Source organism: Moschus berezovskii, chromosome 15 (genome assembly GCF_049115385.1).
Source record: "Moschus berezovskii isolate FMDL1 chromosome 15, NW_MosBer_1.0, whole genome shotgun sequence".
Classification (NCBI taxonomy): domain Eukaryota; kingdom Metazoa; phylum Chordata; class Mammalia; order Artiodactyla; family Moschidae; genus Moschus; species Moschus berezovskii.
The window spans coordinates 84,710,698-84,730,728 of record NC_142474.1 but is presented as its reverse complement, the minus strand read 5'-3'; the positions used below and the strand labels follow the sequence as shown (position 1 = coordinate 84,730,728).

At 46.0% G+C, this 20,031-nt stretch overlaps 1 protein-coding gene across 2 annotated transcripts in view; it reads left to right on the top strand.

Moving 5' to 3' along the window:
• Positions 1-20,031, top strand: part of KIF16B (kinesin family member 16B) — a 288,977-nt gene that overhangs the window by 218,634 nt on the left and 50,312 nt on the right. For both annotated transcript variants that reach the window (XM_055426370.2, XM_055426381.2), the window contains one exon: positions 15,377-15,466. In XM_055426370.2, coding sequence (XP_055282345.2) covers positions 15,377-15,466 — 90 coding nt within the window. The remainder of the gene's footprint in view (positions 1-15,376; positions 15,467-20,031) is intronic.

The window sequence follows — 20,031 nt, the reverse complement described above, 5'->3', positions numbered from 1 at the left end:
GAGCTTTGACATGTGTACACCCAAATCAGGCACCCCAATCAAGATTTAGAACTTTTCATTCACTCTAGAATATACTCCAGGCAAACACTGATCTGCTGTCTGTAATTACAGATTCCCTGGGTCTGTTGTGGTCTGTGGAGGGGATGTGTGGACCAGAGGCATTTGCTCTCTTGTGTCTGGCTGCTTCCTCTCACAAGCCTTTTAGAGATGCATCCATACAGTTAAGTGTTACAATAGCTTGTTTCCTGTTATTGGTTAGCAGCATCCCACTGTGTGGCTGCATCTGACAGTACAGGAAGGTGTGTACACACACACACACACACACGCCCTTATTTTATTGACACACACACACACACACACACAAGCCCTGGGTGAAGACGTCATCCGGTGAAGTCATCCCTGCAGGTGTCTACACACACACACCCGGTGAAGTCATCCCTGCCGGTGTCCACACACACACACACACACACACACACACGCCCTTATTTTATTGACCCTCAAGGACACATGCCTGGAAAGCCCTGGGTGAAGACGTCATCCGGTGAAGTCATCCCTGCCAGTGTCTACACTCACACACACACACACACACACACACACACACACCCGGTGAAGTCATCCCTGCCGGTGTCTACACACACACACACACACACGCCCTTATTTTATTCACACACACACACACACACACACACAAGCCCTGGGTGAAGACGTCATCCGGTGAAGTCATCCCTGCCGGTGTCTACACACACACACACACACACACACGCCCTTATTTTATTGACACACACACACACACACACACACCCGGTGAAGTCATCCCTGCCGGTGTCTATACACACACACACACACACACACACCCGGTGAAGTCATCCCTGCCGGTGTCTACACACACACACACACACACGCCCTTATTTTATTCACACACACACACACACACACACACAAGCCCTGGGTGAAGACGTCATCCGGTGAAGTCATCCCTGCCGGTGTCTACACACACACACACACACACACACACGCCCTTATTTTATTGACACACACACACACACACACACCCGGTGAAGTCATCCCTGCCGGTGTCTATACACACACACACACACACACACACCCGGTGAAGTCATCCCTGCCGGTGTCTACACACACACACACACACACACGCCCTTATTTTATTGACACACACACACACACACGCCCTTATTTTATTGACCCTCAAGGACACATGCCTGGAAAGCCCTGGGTGAAGACGTCATCCGGTGAAGTCATCCCTGCCGGTGTCTCCCCGTAGCATGTCCTTCTGGAGCTGTGTATGCATGTATGTCGAGAGGGGTACATCCCGCCAGCTGGTGTCAGCGGCAGACAGGCTGCGCTGTGCAGCCAGGCTCCTCTTGGCAAAGAGCACATAGTGTGCTGCATTCCATTGAATGTGGCGGGCTGATCAGCTGAACGTAGTAGGTTGGTGCAAATGTAATTGCAGTTTCAGACCGTGAACTTATTAATTTATTTCAATGAGGCTCAAACACATCTTCACTAATCAAAACAGGAATGATTAGGCAACACATTTTGGCCAATGAGAAATAAGTTTGTTTATTCCTGTAGCATAAAAATCCATGCCTCGGGATTCGATGAACTCTTGAAAAGCATTTTCTGCCTCCTGCTGGTGTGCAGGTGCTTTCCCTATAAAAAGTTGTTGAGATGCTTAAAGAAGTGGCGAGAGGTCGGTCTGTGGTAGATGAGGCAAAACTTTGTAGCCCAATTTGTTCAACTTTTGAAGCGTTGCTTGTGTGACGTGCGGTCAGGGTGTTGTGGTGGAGAAGAATTGGGCCCTTTCTGTTGACCAGTACTGTCTGCAGCATTTTCGGTGCATCTCATCGATTTGCTGAGCATACTTCTCAGATATAATGGTTTTGCTGGGATGCAGAAAGCTGTAGTAGATCAGACCAGCAGCAGACCACCAGACAGTGACAATGATCTTTCTTGGGTGCAAGTTTGGGTTTGGGAACTGCTTTGGAGCTGCTTCTTGGTCCAACCACTGAGCTGGTTGTCACCAGTTGTCGTATAAAATCTGCTTTTATTGATTTTTGGTCAGCTGACGAGGCCTCCACTTACTGAGCTTTTTCACCTTTGCACTTTGCTTCAAATGCCAAATGACCATAGAATGGTCAGTGTTGATTTCTTCAGCACCTTCTCCTGTAGTTGTAAGAGGATCAGCTTCAATGATGACTCTCAATTGGTCGTGTCAGATTTTGATGGCTGGCCGCTGTGCTCTTCATCTTCAAGGCTCTCGTGTCCTTCGTAAAACTTCTTTAAAACCACCACACTGTATGTTTGTCAGCAGTTCCTGGGCCAAAAGTGTTGTTGATGTTGCAAGTTGTCTCCGAGGCTTTACGACCCATTTTGAACTCAAATAAAAAAATTGCTCAAATTTGCTTTTTGTCTAACATCATTTCCGTAGTCTAAAATAAATATAAAATACATGGCAAGTAATAAGTCATTAGCAAAAAACATAAAGTGAGAAATGCACATTAAAATGATGTATAACATTACCACATTTATTTAAGAATGCATTCCAATATCAAACAGCAGAGTTCAGCAGTGCAAAGCTGCAATTACTTTTGCACCAACCTAATAGCTGCACAGTCCGTGATGGCACGAAGCTGCAGCCATCACAAGTCCTCCACTACCTAGACCATAGCAGGTCAACTTAAAACTCCTGCTTCCACTGCTCTTCAGTGATTGACACGTGGAATCAGTTACCCTGTACTATACTGAGCATCCTCAGTTAGCTACCCTGTATTATACTCCGCATCCTCAGTTAGCTAGGACCAGACTGGGTAGAATTTAATTTTTCAGTTGCATTTCAGCACGACACAGAATCCGTGGTTATGGCTAACAGAGGTGGTCATACTCTTATGTTACAGAAACAAGCCAAGGTTTCTAGCATAGTTTCAAATTCCCTACCTTACATGTTAACATGATAATATAAAGAAATGACCTAACACTGGTATTTTAAAAAAAAACAAGAGCACTTTGTTTCCTCAGGGTTTTTATTCCTGTAAAACTGGAAATAACCTTAATGAGAGACTCTGCTCCTGTTTCCCTTGGAGAGTGCATCGTTGACTCCAGGGCCTCACACCCCACCCCACTCAACCCCTTACCTGCTCTGCTGCTGGCCATAGCAGGTGTCACAGACACAGTCCCACTTTCTTTTCTCGTTCGTTCTGGTGTTTAGCGCTGGTCTTCCCCCCTGCAGGTTTCTGCTCCATGGACCCTCATCAGCCTGTGCAGCCCTGAGGCTCCAGCCCTTCCCCAGGGCCAGGCTGGGAATGGGCCGCCCTGCAGATGACTGTCACGTGGCCCGCATGAGCCGGCTCAAAGTGGACATGATCACAGCTCAGCACTTTCTGTCTTTGCCATTCTTATTGTTCCATCACGTTTATTTCTTCCATCTTCGGCCTGTCTTACAGGTGACGGGCCTGTATTTAGCACGTCTTAGGAGTTCTGCCATTTCTCACACACTGCTTGCCTACTCAGCTGTTCTGCCACATCCTGTGCGATTTGCTTGCATCTCGCAAGCCTCAGCATCATCTCCTGGCTGTGCTCAGCCCCTGTCGGGCTCCGTCCATCCCCTGGAACTGAATGTGTGCAGGTGGTCTGTGGGCCCCTGCTTTGCTCCCTGCTTCTACACACACAGGCCCTCTTGCAGTTTCCTTCCTGTCTGATCCGTGCAGGCGACCGAGTCTGCAGCCTTGCTTCAGGTTTGGACATTAACATGTATCAGGCACATGCTTCGTCCCAGGCACTTTGAAGACACTTCCCCAGCTGTGGAAAATGTACCAGAAAGGGGGTGCTATTTACATTTGATGAGCTAGGAAACCCTTAAGTGACTTGCCCGAGGCCACACAGCTACTATACAGAGTGCAGCGTCACTTCAGCCACGTCCGGCTCTTTGCGACCCCGTGGACTGTAGCCCGCCAGGCTCCTCTGTCCATGGGATTTTCCAGGCAAGAGTACTGGAGTGGGTTGTCATTCTCTTCTCCAGGAGATCTTCCCCACCCAGGGATCAAATCTGAGTCTCTTACGTGCCCTGCTTTGGCAGGTGGGTTCTTTACCACTAACGCCAGCTGGGAAGCCCATAACTGAGCAGATGCAGGTGCCAAATGCCCGTCGGGTCAGAGTCAGCCATTCAGGTTCCTTTGCTCGCTCATCGTCACGGACCTTCTCGGTGTCATTGCTTCCTGCACTCTTTGGACACTGAGGTTCTCACATCGTGACCATTTCCACATCCTCCTTTGTTTTCAAGTGCTGCCAGTGTTTCTGTGTGCACATTAACTTTCATCATGAATTCTAGGCCAGGTCACATGCACTCTGTGAATTGGGGCTGTTAAAGTTTTGACAGACTTGGAGAATTTGATAGTGGATAGACCTGCCAGGAGAAATGCCCAGAAAATGTGCAGTTTGGGAGCTGCAGAAATCACATTTAGAGTCAGGGAAATGTCTCTCTATTTGGCAGAACAGATATAAGAGCCATTCCGGTCTGTTAGATAAACTATGCACACATGCATCTTGTAGAAACATCCCCAACTTGGTAGAATATAAATGTTGAGAAGGATTTGTGTGTTGGCATCTGAATCTCTGCTTATTAGTAGCTGATAGATGATCTTCCCGCATGTGTATTCGCAGAGGTGAGATGGATGGGCGGTCACACGAGCTGTGGTTCATCTAGATTCAAATAGTTAGTGTGTGGACTATTTTCAAACATAAATATCAAGTGGAAGAAATAGCATTAGGACTTAAAAGAATCATATATTATCCTAAATTTTTTTTAAAGCATGCCTCCCATCTGTTTGAGAATGTTGTCTTTCAGTAAAAAAAAAAAAAAAAAAAGAATAAACATCTTTCTTGTCCCCTATTTTAATACAGAACAGCTCATCTTTCATGTTGTTTTCACTTGGGCGGTTGTTTTTGCTCACCAAGGCAATACTGCGCGCTCGAGAAATGATGAAGAGATGAGATTGATTCATAAGCCCAGAGGAAGAACAGTTATCACCTGTGATCCTACTTGGAATTTCCATTTCAAATTTGTGTTTGTGCTTTAAGAATCTATTACTCTTTCTTCATTTCAGAATTTGGGGAGTTTTACATCTCTTCCTAGAATAAAATTTGTTTTAAAAGAAATCACAAAATGGTTTGAACTCCCTTTTTGCAGTTGCTGTCCACAGGTGCCCTGGCCTTTCAGTATGTGTAATAAAAGGGTTTTTTCAGTAAGGTGATCCTGGTCGCAGCAGTTACTATGTACTGAGTACCCCAGCAGTCTGCTAGTTGCTTCATTTTGTTTAGTTCAGCTATAGGTTAGGTGTTAGCTATAGGTTAGGAGTCCATTTTACAGATGGAAAAACTAAAGCTGGGGGAGTTGCATAACTTCGCCAGAGTCACACTGGGCCACAGTCAGGATTCAGGTCTGTCTTAGTCCAGAGCCTTTCGTTTTCCATTCTCCAGTGACGACTGCTGGATAATGTGCATTTGGTGCTCTGCCTCTGAATATCTGAATAACTTGAAGGAAAATTGCTCAGGCTGTCATTCTCCCGATTCACCACAATTTTAAGGTAGAACGGGCCTGCCTGTTCCTCGCCTGTCTCAGAGGTGTTAGGGAAGGGAGGAGCACTCCTTAGTAATGATCTTGGATTTGAAAGGCATCCATCTCATCAGAAGATTCCAGTCTTTCGACATTCTTTCAAATTTACTTTCAAATTACCGTATGCTGCTGCTGCTAAGTCGCTTCAGTCCTGTCCGGCTCTGTGCGACCCCATAGATGGCAGCCCACCAGGCTCCCCTGTCCCTAGGATTCTCCAGGCAAGAATACTGGAGTGGGTTGCCGTTTCCTTCTCCGTATAAAGTTAAGTATATTGAGATAAATGGTTTTGCCCTTATTTTGAAGGTGCATTCCTTCTGGTTATTGCAGAAGGCTGAGGTGTGGGCCAGCTCCAAAGCCTTGTTTGATTTTGCATCACATCCTGCCGTGCAGAGTGCTCTGTAACCGGCAGTGGTCTGCCAGGCTCCTGTCTGCCTGCTGCACTGGGTCCAGACCAGGTCCAGGAGCCAGAGGCTCCGAGGCACCGTCTTTACTTGCTGGTGATGCATCTGCACAGGGGATGTCTGGGGCAATTCCCACGTAACAAAGCAGAGTGACGTTATATCTGCATGGCTTTCTGGAATCTTCATTCTCTAAGCCCAGTAGCCTCCCTTCCACCTTATCAGCAGGCGGGGGTAAATCTAGGGTTGGACCTTGGACCTCCCTCTCTGCACACACTGTGCTGCCTCTAAGACCGTCTCCTCCTGCCAGGGCATGTCATGTTCCCACAGGTGCAGAGGAGATGGGATTTCTATAGTTAGTGGAGCTCTAGTTCAAGTTCACCGAGACAGTGCAGTGGAGGGGATGCGAGCTCAGCTCAGGAACTCACGATGTGGTTAGAGGACATGGTTCAGATGGCACCCATCCCTCCACCTCCAGTACCCTGGACAGTCGCTGACACAGAGTCTTTTCCTTCATGTCCACTGGGCTGAGAGCTCAGGACTCCTTTCGGTCCTTAGACAGAAAAGTCTGCCATCTTTGCTGCAGTTTCCCCAGGGAGCCAGAGGAGGAAGAACGTTGTACATCTCAGAGCAAATAACAGAAAATACCCCTTTCGACAGTTAGGTTCTGGGGGCTCCAGCTGCTGCCCCCGACCCCCGCTAAGGGTGGGGGGTGTCGGCTCCAACCCCTTCCTTGGCCTGTATCTCCACGCCTGCCTGCATACCCGGGGACGTGATGATCAGAAGCAAAAGTCTCCTCAGCTAATAGAACCCACCGTTTAAAGGCAGCTCAGGGACCACCTCTTGTTCCGTGATGTGTTTTCAGTTCTTTCTCAGCTACCTGTGCTCGTTCTTACTGCCGAATCATTTATCAGTAAAGCACGGCTCCTCTCTCCAGAGGAATCCGGTGAATGACTTTTTCTTTTTATGAGTCTTTACTTTCTTATCTCCTCTAGCACCTGTTGTCCGAAAGCTTTAGACATGTATAGGTAAATCAGAGAAGGCCTGAGCTGCAGATCATTCTACTGCCCACAGTCCAAGATAGAAAAAGGGAATGGGGAAATCACAAAAAAGTGTGTAGCGAAGAGACTTTGGGCTCCACTCTCTTTATTATTCATCCACTTATTATTTAAGGAGTATTTATTTGGTACCTGTAGCATTTTTTTTTTTTTTAAGAGCATATTAGAAGTATCAAGACATTGAGGAACAGAAGAGCTGAATAATCAGTTCACATCGTCTAAGGTCAGTGAAGTGGGAGAAAACAGAGTACGGAGCCAGGAGGCTCGTGAAGGGCCCCCGGGAACTTACGGTTCCTGTTCCCACGTGGGGGTGAGGGGAGCAGGGCGCTGGGACAGGCCCACGCGCAGGTGAGCGCCGATGATGCTTTGACACAGGAAGTAATACTGCTTGAGGTCGGCGCTGGGGGTAGCTGCTTTCAGGCAGAAGCCTAGGAGGCTGATGAAGGGAAGCTGAAGGGAGGGGGAAAGACGGTAGCAACAGCATCTTTCTTAGTTGGGTGAAGCCACTGCTCAGAAGCTGGGCTTGGGTGACCCTCGTCATCTCAGTAAAATGTCATTGTCATGTGAGACTTGAAAATGTAGAACATTTAGAAATTCTCATCACAGAAAGTGTAATTCAGAAGGATTTCCATGTAGGAGTGACTACGGAGTTAAGACGTGAAAGTTGCTCAGCCGTGTGCAACTCTTTGGGACCCCGTGGACTATAGTCCATGGAATTCTCCAGGACAGAATGCTGAAGTGGGTAGCCTTTCCCTTCTCCACGGGATTTTCCCAACCAAGGGGTCGAACCCAGGTCTCCCACATTGCAGGCAAATTATCTACCAGCTGACCCACAAGGGAAGCCCAGGAGTACTGGACTGCAGAGTTAAGGTAGCACACGTTTAGCGTCAGCGTCTCCTGCCTTTGTGTGGAGGGGCTGTGGGACTGCCTGCAGCAGTGCTGGGCAGCGCACAGGAGTAAAGGGGCTTATTCTGATGGGGCTCCTCCAGAGGGTCTAGGGAGCCAGAGAGCTCGGGGCAGGAAGAGTGACCTGCAGTTCGGCCTGGGCTCCCAGTGAGTGAGCAGAGGCGGAGAAGGGCTGGGAGGCTGTGAGAGACTGGGGCATCACAGCAGAGGCAGATACCGGATGCAGTGCGCATGGGTTGAGCATCCCTGTTGGAAATCGTAGCACGGTGGGCGCTGTGTTCTCGGAAAGCCTAGACCATCCTAGAGGTGGGCCAAGGTGAGGAAGCCCGCGTGGCCGACTGTGATTCATGGAATCTGGCTTCTCCTCCTGCCTCCTGGGCAGTTCCATTTGGTGTTTGAGGAGAATTTAATTTATTAATGCTTGCTGTTATACAGATTCAAATATTTGTAATATGTTCGTGTTTCCTCAAGCATGTTCATAGTTATGTTACTGCGTAAGACTCTTATTTTTCAGAAATCTAATAAAACTTGTTTTAGTGTATTTTAGGGTGGTATTAGACCATTTCCTGTGAACTATTACTGAATACAAGGAATTTCATTTGTATATACTTGATGCAGCTCCTCCAAACGTTATTTAAAGATAAGTATTGCTGAGGAGACCTCTGTGAGTAACTGCTTATTTACTTGGGGCCAGTTAGAGTATTTTTCTTTGAATGAAAAACTGTTGATTCTCCTCTTACACAGATAGATATACACAAGCAAATATATACTGATGACAGGTCCTGAAACTGACAATCCTTAAACCAGCAAAATATGTATATAACATAAATTTGTGGAAAGCACTCAATTGAGAATTATTCATAAGTGAGCGCAGTTTATCTTGAGGACACATTTATGGTGTTTAAGTTGTGCTTGATCATTTTACGGCCCAGAAAAGATGGATTTGTATCTGCAGACCTGTTCAGAGAGAGAGGTAATGAAATGGCTCCTCAAAGACACGCAGCATTGACGCCCAGCGTTCACAGCGTTGAAGAGAATAGTTGCATATTTTGACCTGATGTGTTGGGTTGGCTGATCTGTCCCTCCTCTCTGCGTCAGCGCATCATCCCAGGCCCAGTTTTAATTTGGGGTAAAATAGGGCTTTATTGGCTGTTTCTCCTTTCTGTTGGGTTTCCCTGAATTTCACACACACAGTTTCCCCAGCTCTAGGCGTGAAGGTGTCCCCATCACAGAAAAGGGCTTTGGCCGTTTTCCTGCGGGGAGGTGCCCACCGAGTCTGTGTTGCTCACAGTGGTCTTCACGCGCTGTCACTGTCCACATCTCGTTTGCATGTTGATGGATAAGGGGGAGACTTAAGTGTTTTATGTACAAAGCAAGAAGCTGGAACCTTTGTAATCCCTGGGTTAACTTGGATTCAGGTGAAAACCTCAAGGGTAAAGAATTTAGACATCTCTGTATGCCTCAGTATAAACTTGGGTTACAAATACATCGAGAATGCACCCTAGTCTCAGTACCGAGAAAACAAACAAAAAAGATGCTATTGTGTGACTAATGAGAACAGTCTTTGATTCAGAGAAACCTCAGAGAACCCACCACAAGAGAGTTAATGGAGCCAAGACAGTGGAGCCTTCCCTTCTTCGAAAAGCAGAATAACCGTAAGGACATCGCTTAGAAAGCCCCCAGATCTGAGATGGTGCCAACAGATAGTAGTAGCTCAATAAATTTATTCTTCAGTGAGAGCCCAGCTACCACCAAAGGCCCATTCTCTTAGAGGGCTCACATCGTGCAGGGCAGAGAGACAGATGTCGATGTAATTACCATTGGTTTTATAAATTGATTGAGCAAAGATTAATTCTACAATTAATGTCCTGTGACATGTGCTGTGATCAGGATGCGAGCGAGTGTCTTCCTCAGTCTCCCCCCAGCTCCACACCCCGCCACGGCAGCACCTGCCTCCCATTGTGAGCCCTGGGGGTTGATACCGAGACGCAGAAGGACGTGATTGGGTGCTTTTGGTCGGCGGGCTCTCCCAGGCATTTTATGTTCCCTTCCTGTCTTGTCATCTTGTACCCAAAGACCCTGATTCTGCTGCCCGGGGAATCACTCATCCGTGCCTGTCATCCTGGGATCTGGTACATGCAAGTTGTTGGAGGAACTGCTGTCCCTTATAAAGGCCTTGTTCTGGGGCCACTGTGGGAAGGAGGACTGAAACCCAAATTAGGAGGTAGATTTGAAATAGCTGTTTCATTAGTTCCGTTCCGTTCCGTGTCGCTCAGTCGTGTCCGACTCTTTGCGACCCCGTGGACTGTAGCCTAACCAGGCTTCTCCGTCCATGGGATTCTCCAGGCAAGAATACTGGAGTGGGTTACCGTTTCCTTCTCCAGGGGATCTTCCTGACCCAGGGATCGAACCCCGGTCTCCCGCATTGGAGGCAGACGCGTTAACCTCTGAGCCACCAGGAAAGCCGTTTTAAAATACAGTCTGACTTAATGAGCTGTTAAGTCAATGAGGAGGAAGAGGCTGCAGGCCATAGTCACGCAAGCTGGTGTCCAGTTATCCACATCCAAATCTTGATTGTGCTTAAAGCCGTCTCTTCCACCAGAGAGATGGAGACAGGCCCTGCTGACTGATTGCTGCTGAGCCTGAGGACATTTGCGATCAGCCCATCCTGGGGCTCTCATTCCTCAGGATGCTCACGCTGCATCAGGTACTTTGCTAAGGTGTGGTGAAGAGAGCTGGAGATCCCAGCTCTCCTGGGGCTTCCTCCAGCGGGGAAGAGAGCCAGAAACGAGACGTCTAAGTAAATATATACAGGCACATCTCATTTTATTGCTCTTCCTACATACTGAGGGGTTTTTTTGTTTAGTTCTGTTACATGGAAGGTTTGTGACAACTTTAAGTCATCTGATGAAGGTTAGCATTTTTCAGCAGTAAAGTATTTATAATTAAGGTATGTACATTGTTTTCTTAGATGTAATATATTACACGTTTAATAGACTGCACTGTAATAGAAATGTAACTTTTATATGTACTGAGAAACTAAAAATTTGCGTGACTCCTTTTTTTTCAACTAGAACATAATTGCTTTACAATGTTGTGTTAGTTTCTCCTGTACAACGAAGTGAATCAGCTGTGCGTGTACATTTATCCCCTTCCTCTTGGACCTGCCTCCCACCCACCCCGTTCCCACCCTTCTCGGTCACGCAGAACGCCGAGCTGAGCCCCTTGCGCTGTGCGTGCAGCAGCTCCCCACTAGCTGCTGTCTTACGCGTGGTAGTAGGCATATGTCAGTGCTACTCCCTCAGTGTGTCCCTCCTTCCCCTCCCCGCCTCCAAGTCCACAAGTCTGTTCTCTGTCTTAATTCCTGCCCTGCAAATAGGTTCATCTGCACCATTTTTGTACATTCCATATATATGCATTAATAGATGTTATTTGGTTTTCTCTTTCTGACTTACTTCACTCGTATGACAGACTCTAGGTCCATCCACGTCTCTGTAAATGACCCAACTTAGTTCCTTTTTATGGCTGAGTAATATTCCACTGTGCATTTGTACAGCATCTTCTTTATACATTCATCTGTTCATGGGTATTTAGGTTGCTTCCATGTCCTGGCTGTTGTAAATAGTGTTACAGTGAACATTTTTGAATTATGGTTTTCTCAGGGTATATGCCCAGGTATGGGACTGCTGGATATGGTAGTCCTATTTTTAGTTTTTTAAGGTAAATCCATACTGTTCTCCATAGTGACTGCAGTAATTTACCTTCCCACAAATAGCGCAGGAGGGTTTCCTTTTCCTCATCCCCTCTCCAGCATTTATTGCTTGTAGATTTTTTGGTGATGACCATTCTGACCAGTGTGAGGTGATAACCTCATGGTGGTTTTGATTTGCATTTCTCTAAAAATTAGTGATGCTGAGCATCTTTTCATATGTTTGTTGGCCATCCATATGTCTTGTTTGAAGGCATGTCTTTTAGTCATGTGACTGACTTTATTGCAATATAGACTTTACTGTGGAACCCAACCCACAGTATCTTGAAGGTATGACTGTACCATGTTCGGCGGGAAGACGTGCTTAGTAGAGAAATATGAGAAGTATTGTGGAGACGGAGAATAAGGGGTGGGGGATGCGGTGGTGTATCCAGAGGAGGCATCACTGAGAAAGTGAGCTTTTAAGCAAAGACTTGAAGGATGTGCTGGAGCTGGTCATATGGAAAGAGCATTCCAGAAAAAGGAAAGATCACACATGCGCTTCCTGAGGCCACATTTACCGTGTGGCCTGTTTGATGGATTCCAGAAAAGCAAGGAAGGCAGAGTGAGCAAGGGACTGTGCAGTCACAAGGCCAGGGAGGAGACAAACTGTAGAGGTCCTTGAGGTCAGCGGAAGAACTTGAACTTGTGCCCTGAGCGAGACGGGCCTCCTTGAGAGGATGTCCCATTTGAGCAAAGAAGTGGCTCCATCGAGCAGTTTTTAACAAGATCGCTTTGGCTGCTGTGTTGAGACAGGTGTGAAGGGCAGGGGCAGTGGAGGTGATGAAGGCTCGAGGAGAAAGATGGAGTAAACTGTTTAGAAAACTCTCATCCAAGAGAGTGGGAGAGTGGATGCACTTGGGCAGTGTGGTGTAACTAACTGGTGGGAGACATCCTAGCTGACTTAAGAGTGGTCACTGTGACTGAAATAGGACCGGGCGGCCGTTTGGTGGCGTGTGTTCCTGCAGCCCCATCCTGCTAGGCAGCTGCAGGCCGGGAGTAAGCAGACAGTCGGATTCAACCAAGGTTGTGGTTTCGCTTAGTCAAGGGAATTTCAAGAGCAGGATGAAGGGATTTGGGGTTGAATGTAAGGGGATGGTTGTAATGATTGCCCATGGTTTTCCCGTTGGGTGAGGAAGGAACCAGCACAGAAGTCAAAGAACAGGAGGTCAGGGCATTGGAGGGATCATCTATCATTGATTTAATTACCAAGATTCATGGCACGAGTTCTGTAGCCTGGGAGCAGATGGCTGTGAGCAAAACCCAAGATGTTCCAGGAGTCGTGGATGTCAGTGAGGTGAATTGCCTGTGAGAAGGATGGGTAACCGTAAGATCTGAAGGCGTGGTCTTCGCGTGGGGTTCTTTAGAGAGGGCAGAGGAGCAGTGGTGTAAAAGTTGGATGGAAGCGCAGGAGCGTGCACCGACCTCCCGGGACGATGGGATGCGGAGTGTGGGGAGAACACAGTCCGTACTTGAGAGGGCTGCAGGGGGAGGGTTCCCCTGGTGGCCAGTTGGAGTGAAGGTGAAGGGGACGTTCCCGAAAGAGGCTGGGGATGGGGGACTTCACAGGTGACAGACTCTGAGTTGAAGAGGAACAGTGGAAGCACTCAGAGATCTAGGGAGCATTAGCATCTGAGGGAGGAGGGGGACCCAGGCTGCCTCCGCGACTCTGTAGATTCCAGAGTTCCAGGACAGAATGACCTCCCTGTGAGCATGCTGCATCTTACGGCTCCCAGGTCACAGGTGTGGTTCCATCAATTCCTGGGCTTGCTTGGCAAGCAGGCAGTATCACCCCAACCTGATCTGTGTGCAGCCAGGGTGGCGAATGGCTGTGCTCCTGCTCTAAGCAAGCCCTCCCCCTACCTTGCTGATAGTGCTCAGTGGGTTCTGTTGAGGAGAGAGCCGGGGAGAAGGCCCCCAGCTGAGCTCCCAGGGCCAGTATTTCCCAAATTTAGGTGACACTGGTACCATTTTTGCTAAATGCTTTTTTGTTAACATCTTTTTTCTTTCCCTTATTTAAATATCTTTTTAAAAGGAAACAGGAAGAAAGCTGCCACAATTGAAGCTTTGTTGTAAATGATGAACCTAGAGCCAGATGATGAACATTCTGAAACGTCCATCCTTGTACAACCCCAAATTGTCTCATTTGACACTTGGGGAAATGAGCGAACTCAAGGCTCGCCCCTCCTCCCGAGGGCCCTGCATGGGTGTCCTACCCCTGCTGATCCCCGACGTCCCTGCTCACCCCCTGGAGTTTACATGTGGGCGAATCAGGCTGAATTGCCAGCCTGAGGAGGGTGTTCCTCTCAGGCACGGGGTGAGGTTTGCGGTTCAGGGGTGTGGCCCCCACACAGTTAACAGGGGGTACCCATGTGTGAATACACCTGCGGGCAGAGGCTGTCGGAGGGGCTAGAGTCTAAAACGTGGGTCTTTTTCTAGGAGCAGCATGAGGCTTCTAGGGGACTTAGGGTGGAGGTAGAATGATCAGATCCAAGTGTTAGAAAGCTCCCCTGTCAGTGGTACAGGGAAGGGATTGGAGGGGCAGCTCCCCTGGAGTGGTACAGGGACACTGTGGGAGGCTTGGCCAAGGCCACGTGGGACCTGGTGGCAGAGAGTGAGCCGGCGGTGGTGGCACAGGGTGAGAAGGTTGAACCCCAAGGAAGGCGCGGGACCCGGGGCTTGTCTGACCGTGGTGTGTGGGGCAGCTGGACCAGCGTCCGTCGGGCGTGGCTGGGTGGCTGGTAGTGACAGGCACTGAGAGGAAGCAGAGTTCAGACGGGGGGGGAGGGGGTGGAACGGATGGGTTTGTTTCAGACCAGCTGACCTTGAAGTTGGTGTGCGACATCTAAAGAAAAGCCGTCTCCCAGCTGGGGACATGGGTCTGGAGCAGTGGTGCGGCTGAGATGGGAATTGGTGACTCAAGTGTGACCACAGAGGTCGGTGGTGTCTCCCAGCTCCTTCAGGTCCCCATGACCTTGGTGTATGATTGATGGGTGTCAGAGTGTCCACAGGACACATCATCCAACAGGACCAGTAAGTTCCACTGCGGGTTAGAGGCTGGACTGAGAAGTCTTCCTCCAGAACAAAGCAGATTATCGTGTGGGTTTTGAGGCTGGTGGTCGCTGAGACGCAGACAGTTTTTCCTTCTCTCTCTTGGTCCTCCACTTTCTCTTCCTTTGCCCTCCCTCTTCCTTCTCTCCATCCCTCGCTTTCTCTTTGCTGCTGCTTCTCGCTTGTCCATGGTGGTGGCATCTGGAACCGACACCACAGTTTATGTAAGAGTAAATGTCCTGTTTGGGCACAGCACTCTAAGAGAGAGGTCCCACTGTGAGGTTTCCTCTCTGCACCCTGCGTGCTGAGTTGAGGGAACTTCTGATAAGCTCGGAAGAGGAGACTCTGTCCTTCACTTTACAGGGGCACATGCTGCTCATAACAAGATTTGGGAAGCAGAGATGCATGCATCAGCAGAGCACAGTTATTATTTATAAGGCTGATTTGTGTCGCTAGATTAATGTTTTCACTTCTGGAGAAATTTGCATGCTAATCACTTTTTGTTAATTTGTTGATTATTTTAAAGAAACTGAGTCACCTTTTCCTCTAATTAATGCTGATTTGTTTCGCTTTTCCCCATGAATAGATCACTGTCCTGGATGAGACGTGGACCGTGTTCAGACGTTACAGTCGTTTCCGAGAAATGCATAAAACACTGAAACTGAAGTATGCAGAGGTGAGTTATGATGTAGTTATTTTCAATTAAGAACGTCTGTTTTAAAAAGTAGATGCCATTAGCTGCCCTGTCAACGCCCTCTCCTTCCTCTTTAGGTATTAGCTTATGCATGTCACCAAGTTTTACTTCAGTCACTCATCTTTCAAAGGTAGCTTTTTGATTTTTGTTCTCTGTTCCGTCTGTATTTTACACAATTCAGACATCTTTCTGAACACAAAATTTTGAGTGATAGTAAGGAACAGTAAGTGAATTCTATCCTTTTCATTAATTTTATGATGTATTTTAAATAAATATTTTGATCATTTATAACTTCTCAATAATGAGTGAAACCTATTAAAATGAAATAATAATACATTTTTCAGTATGAATTTTCCCCTTTTTCCTGTAAAAAAAGACTACATTAATGCTTAGACTTAGAGTTGGACTGTGAAGAAAGCTGATCGCCGAAGAATTGATGCTTTTGAACTGTGGTGCTGGAGAAGACTCTTGAGAGTCCCTTGGACTGCAAGGAGATCCAACCAGTCCATCCTAAAGGAGATCAATCCTGGGTGTTCATTGGAGGGACTGATGCTAAAGCTGAAACTCCAATACTTTGGCCACCTCATGCGACAAGTTGACTCACTGGAAAAGACTCTGATGCTGAGAAAGGTTGGGGGTGGGAGGAGAAGGGGACGACAGAGAATGAGATGGCTGGATGGCATCACCAACTTGATGGACATGAGTTTGGGTGAGCTCCGGGAGTTGGTGATGGACAGGGAGGCCTGGCGTGCTGTGATTCATGGGGTCACAGAGAGTCGGACACGACTGAGCGACTGAACTGAACTGAACTGAACTCAAAGTCATAAAAGTTAATTTGCCATCACACACGCAGGGGAGATGGATAGTAAATACAGAAGGAAGGAGGCATTTCATGCATCTGATAAGATATCCAGAGTGTGTGGATATATTAGCAGTCATTTTTTAAAAATTTGGACAAAGACTGATTTTTTAATACTTTTCAGCAAAGGAAGGTATTCTTAAAATTAATGTGTATCTTCCAACCAATACACTTTATTCTTACTTTTTGCTTATTTCGGCTCCAATTAAAGGAAGCCTTGTGTAGGCATTGCTCTTTGGGAATTTTGGATGAAACTAACTATAAATCAATCATTAGTCATCTTTTCTGCCTGCTTTCCCTATGTATGGCTTTTTAGCCCTATTTTTATAGTTTCTTACGATATTCTAAAAACAATTTAATCATACATGTGTCCCTAATTTGTTTCATGTTAATTACATAGTATTTCCTCCATGGCTTCTATTCTCTCTTATCTGATACACAACATAAAGAAGAATTCCTTTTTGTAAATAAAGTGATTCCTTGATGTACAGAAGAATTTGGGGTCCAGGAAAAATTAAGTTATCTCTGAAATTCTGTTGTTAAGTCATTATCATAATAGTATTCAGTTAAAAATTGGAGAAGCTTCGGGTATGAATTTTAGCTCAATGTTCCCAAGGGGTTTCAGTTCCGAAAGTAACTACATCAAAGTTGTTATTAAGTTTGTTTTTGCAATTTACTCTTCCTATCCCAAGTTAATTTTGACAATAAAAAGTAATTTTGTACATATTAAATGTACGGAACAACTGGTTTTTGCAGTGAGCTTTGCAGCTCATTAACTGCTTGATGGCAGGTTACTATATCAGTACTTTAATAATGTATAGATTTTCGTGTTAGCTTACTAAATTCCCAGAGTAGCAGTAGGTGGAGAAGCAATTTACTTGAAACACAAGGATACAAACTTTACCAGGAGTGTGCGCGCGCACACGCGTGTGTGTGTGTGGCTTCGTTCCATTACTTCACATCAGTTCTTTCAGTGCATTAGTTCAATGCCATTCTACATAGGCACATTTTTGTAAATTATCGTAATATAAGTGCAGACAAGAACCAGAATGTCTTCTCTTCTGCGTCTTAAATTTATATCAGGCAGGCTTGACAATAAATCAGGATAATAATAACTGACACTTTAACAATATGTATGCTGTGTTGCAGTTACCACTTGAAGTGAGGTACAGGCATTCTAGGAAAAATATCAGTAAGTTGTGATGTAGTATAAGGATGTTTGAGGGTTGCTCTCTAATAAAATGGCATTATAGTTGAAATTTGAGGTGAGCGATATTTAAACAAATTTGCAGAAAAATAATAGACTGCTCTAATCATTACGGTCCACTGGAGAAGGGAATGGCAAACCACTTCAGTATTCTTGTCTTGAGAACCCCATGAACGGTATGAAAAGGCAAAAAAGATAGGACACTGAAAGATGAACTCCCTACGTCAATAGGTGCCCAATATGCTACTCCAAAATAAATCTAGAAAGAATGAAGCAATGGTGCCAAAGCAAAAACAATAGCCCGTTGTGGATGTGACTGGTGATAGAAGCAAGGTTTGATGATATAAAGAGCAATATTGCATAGGAACTTGGAATGTTAGGTCCATGAATCAAGGCAAATTGGAAGTGGTCAAACAGGAGATGGCAAGAGTGAATGTCAATATTCTAGGAATCAGTGAACTAAAATGGACTGGAATGGGTGAATTTAACTTGGATGACCATTTTATCTGCTACTGTGGGCAGGAATCCCTTAGAAGAAATGGAGTAGCCATCATGGTCAACAGTAGGGTCCGAAATGCAGTACTTGGATGCAATCCCAAAAACGACAGAATGATCTCTGTTTGTTTCCAAGGCAAACCATTCAATATCACAGTAATCCAAGCCTATGCCCCAACCAGTAACACCGAAGAAGCTGAAGTTGAAGACCTACAAGACCTTTTAGAACTAACACCCAAAAAAAGATATCCTTTTCATTATAGGGGACTGGAATGCAAAAGTAGGAAGTCAAGAAACACCTGGAGTAACAGGCAAATTTGGCCTTGGAGCCTGGAATGAAGCAGGGCAAAGGCTAACAGAGTTTTGCCAAGAGAACGCACTGGTCATAGCAAACACCCACTTCCAACAACACAAGAGAAGACTCGACACATGGACATCACCAGATGGTCAACACTGAAATCAGATTGATTACATTCTTTGCAGCCAAAGATGGAGAAGCTGTATACAGTCAGTGGAAACAAGACTGGGAGCTGACTGATTCAGATCATGAACTCCTTATTGCCAAATTCAGACTTAAATTGAAGAAAGTGGGGAAAATCACTAAACCATTCAGGTATAATCTAAATCAAATCCCGTATGATTATACAGTGGAAGTGAGAAATAGATTTAAGGGACTAGATCTGATAGAGTGCCTGATGAACTGTGGATGGAGGTTCGTGACATTGTACAGGAGAAAGGGATGCAAAAAGGCAAAATGGCTGTCTGAGGAAGCCTTGCAAATAACTGTGAAAAGAAGAGAAGCGAAAAGCAAAGGAGAAAAGGAAAGATATACCCATTTGAATGCAGAGTTCCAAAGAATAGCAAGGAGAGATAAGAAAGCCTTCCTCAGCGATCAATGCAAAGAAATAGAGGAAAACAACAGAATAGGAAAGACAAGAGATCTCTTCAAGAAAATTAGAGATACCAAGGGAACATTTCATGCAAAGATGGGCTCAATAAAGAACAAAAATGGTATGGACCTGACAGAAACAGAAAATATTAAGAAGAGTGGCAAGAATACCCAGAAGAATTTAAAAACAAGATCTTCACAACCAAGATAATCACGATGGTGTGATCACTCACCCAGAGCCAGACATCCTGGAATGTGAAGTCAAGTGGGCCTTAGGAAGCATCACTATGAACAAAGCTAGTGGAGGTGATGGAATTCCAGTTGAGCTCTTTCAAATCCTAGAAGATGATGCTGTGAAAGTGCTGCACTCAATATTTCAGCAAATTTGAAAACTCAGCAGTGGCTACAGGACTGGGAAAGGTCAGTTTTCATTCCAATCCCAAAGAAAGGCAATGCCAAAGAATGTTCAAACTACCACACAATTGTACTCATCCTACACGCTAGCAAAGTCATGCTCAAAATTCTCCAAGCCATGCTTCAACAGTACGTGACCTGTGAACTTCCAGATCTCTAAGCTGGATTTAGAAAAGGCAGAGGAACCAGAGATCAAGTTGCTAACATCCCTTGAACCATCGAAAAAGCAAGAGAGTTCCAGAAAAACATCTATTTCTGCTTTATTGACTATTCCAAAGCCTTTGTGTGGATCACAATAAACTGTGGAAAATTCTGAACAAGATGGGAACCACCTGACCTGCCTCTTGAGAAATCTGCATGCAGGTCAGGAAGCAACAGTTAGAACTGGATTTGGAACAACAGACTGGTTCCAAATAGGGAAAGGAGTACGTCAAAGTTGTGTATTGTCACCCTGCTTATTTAACTTATATGCAGAGTACATCATGAGAAATTCTGGGCTGGATGAAGCACAAGCTGGAATCAAGATTTCCGGGAGAAATATCAATTACCTCAGATATCCAGATGACACCACCCTTATGGCAGAAAGTGAAGAGGAACTAAAGAGCCTCTTGATGAAAGTGACAGAGGAGAGTGAAAAAGTTGGCTTAAAGCTCAACATTCAGAAAACTAAGATCATGGCATCT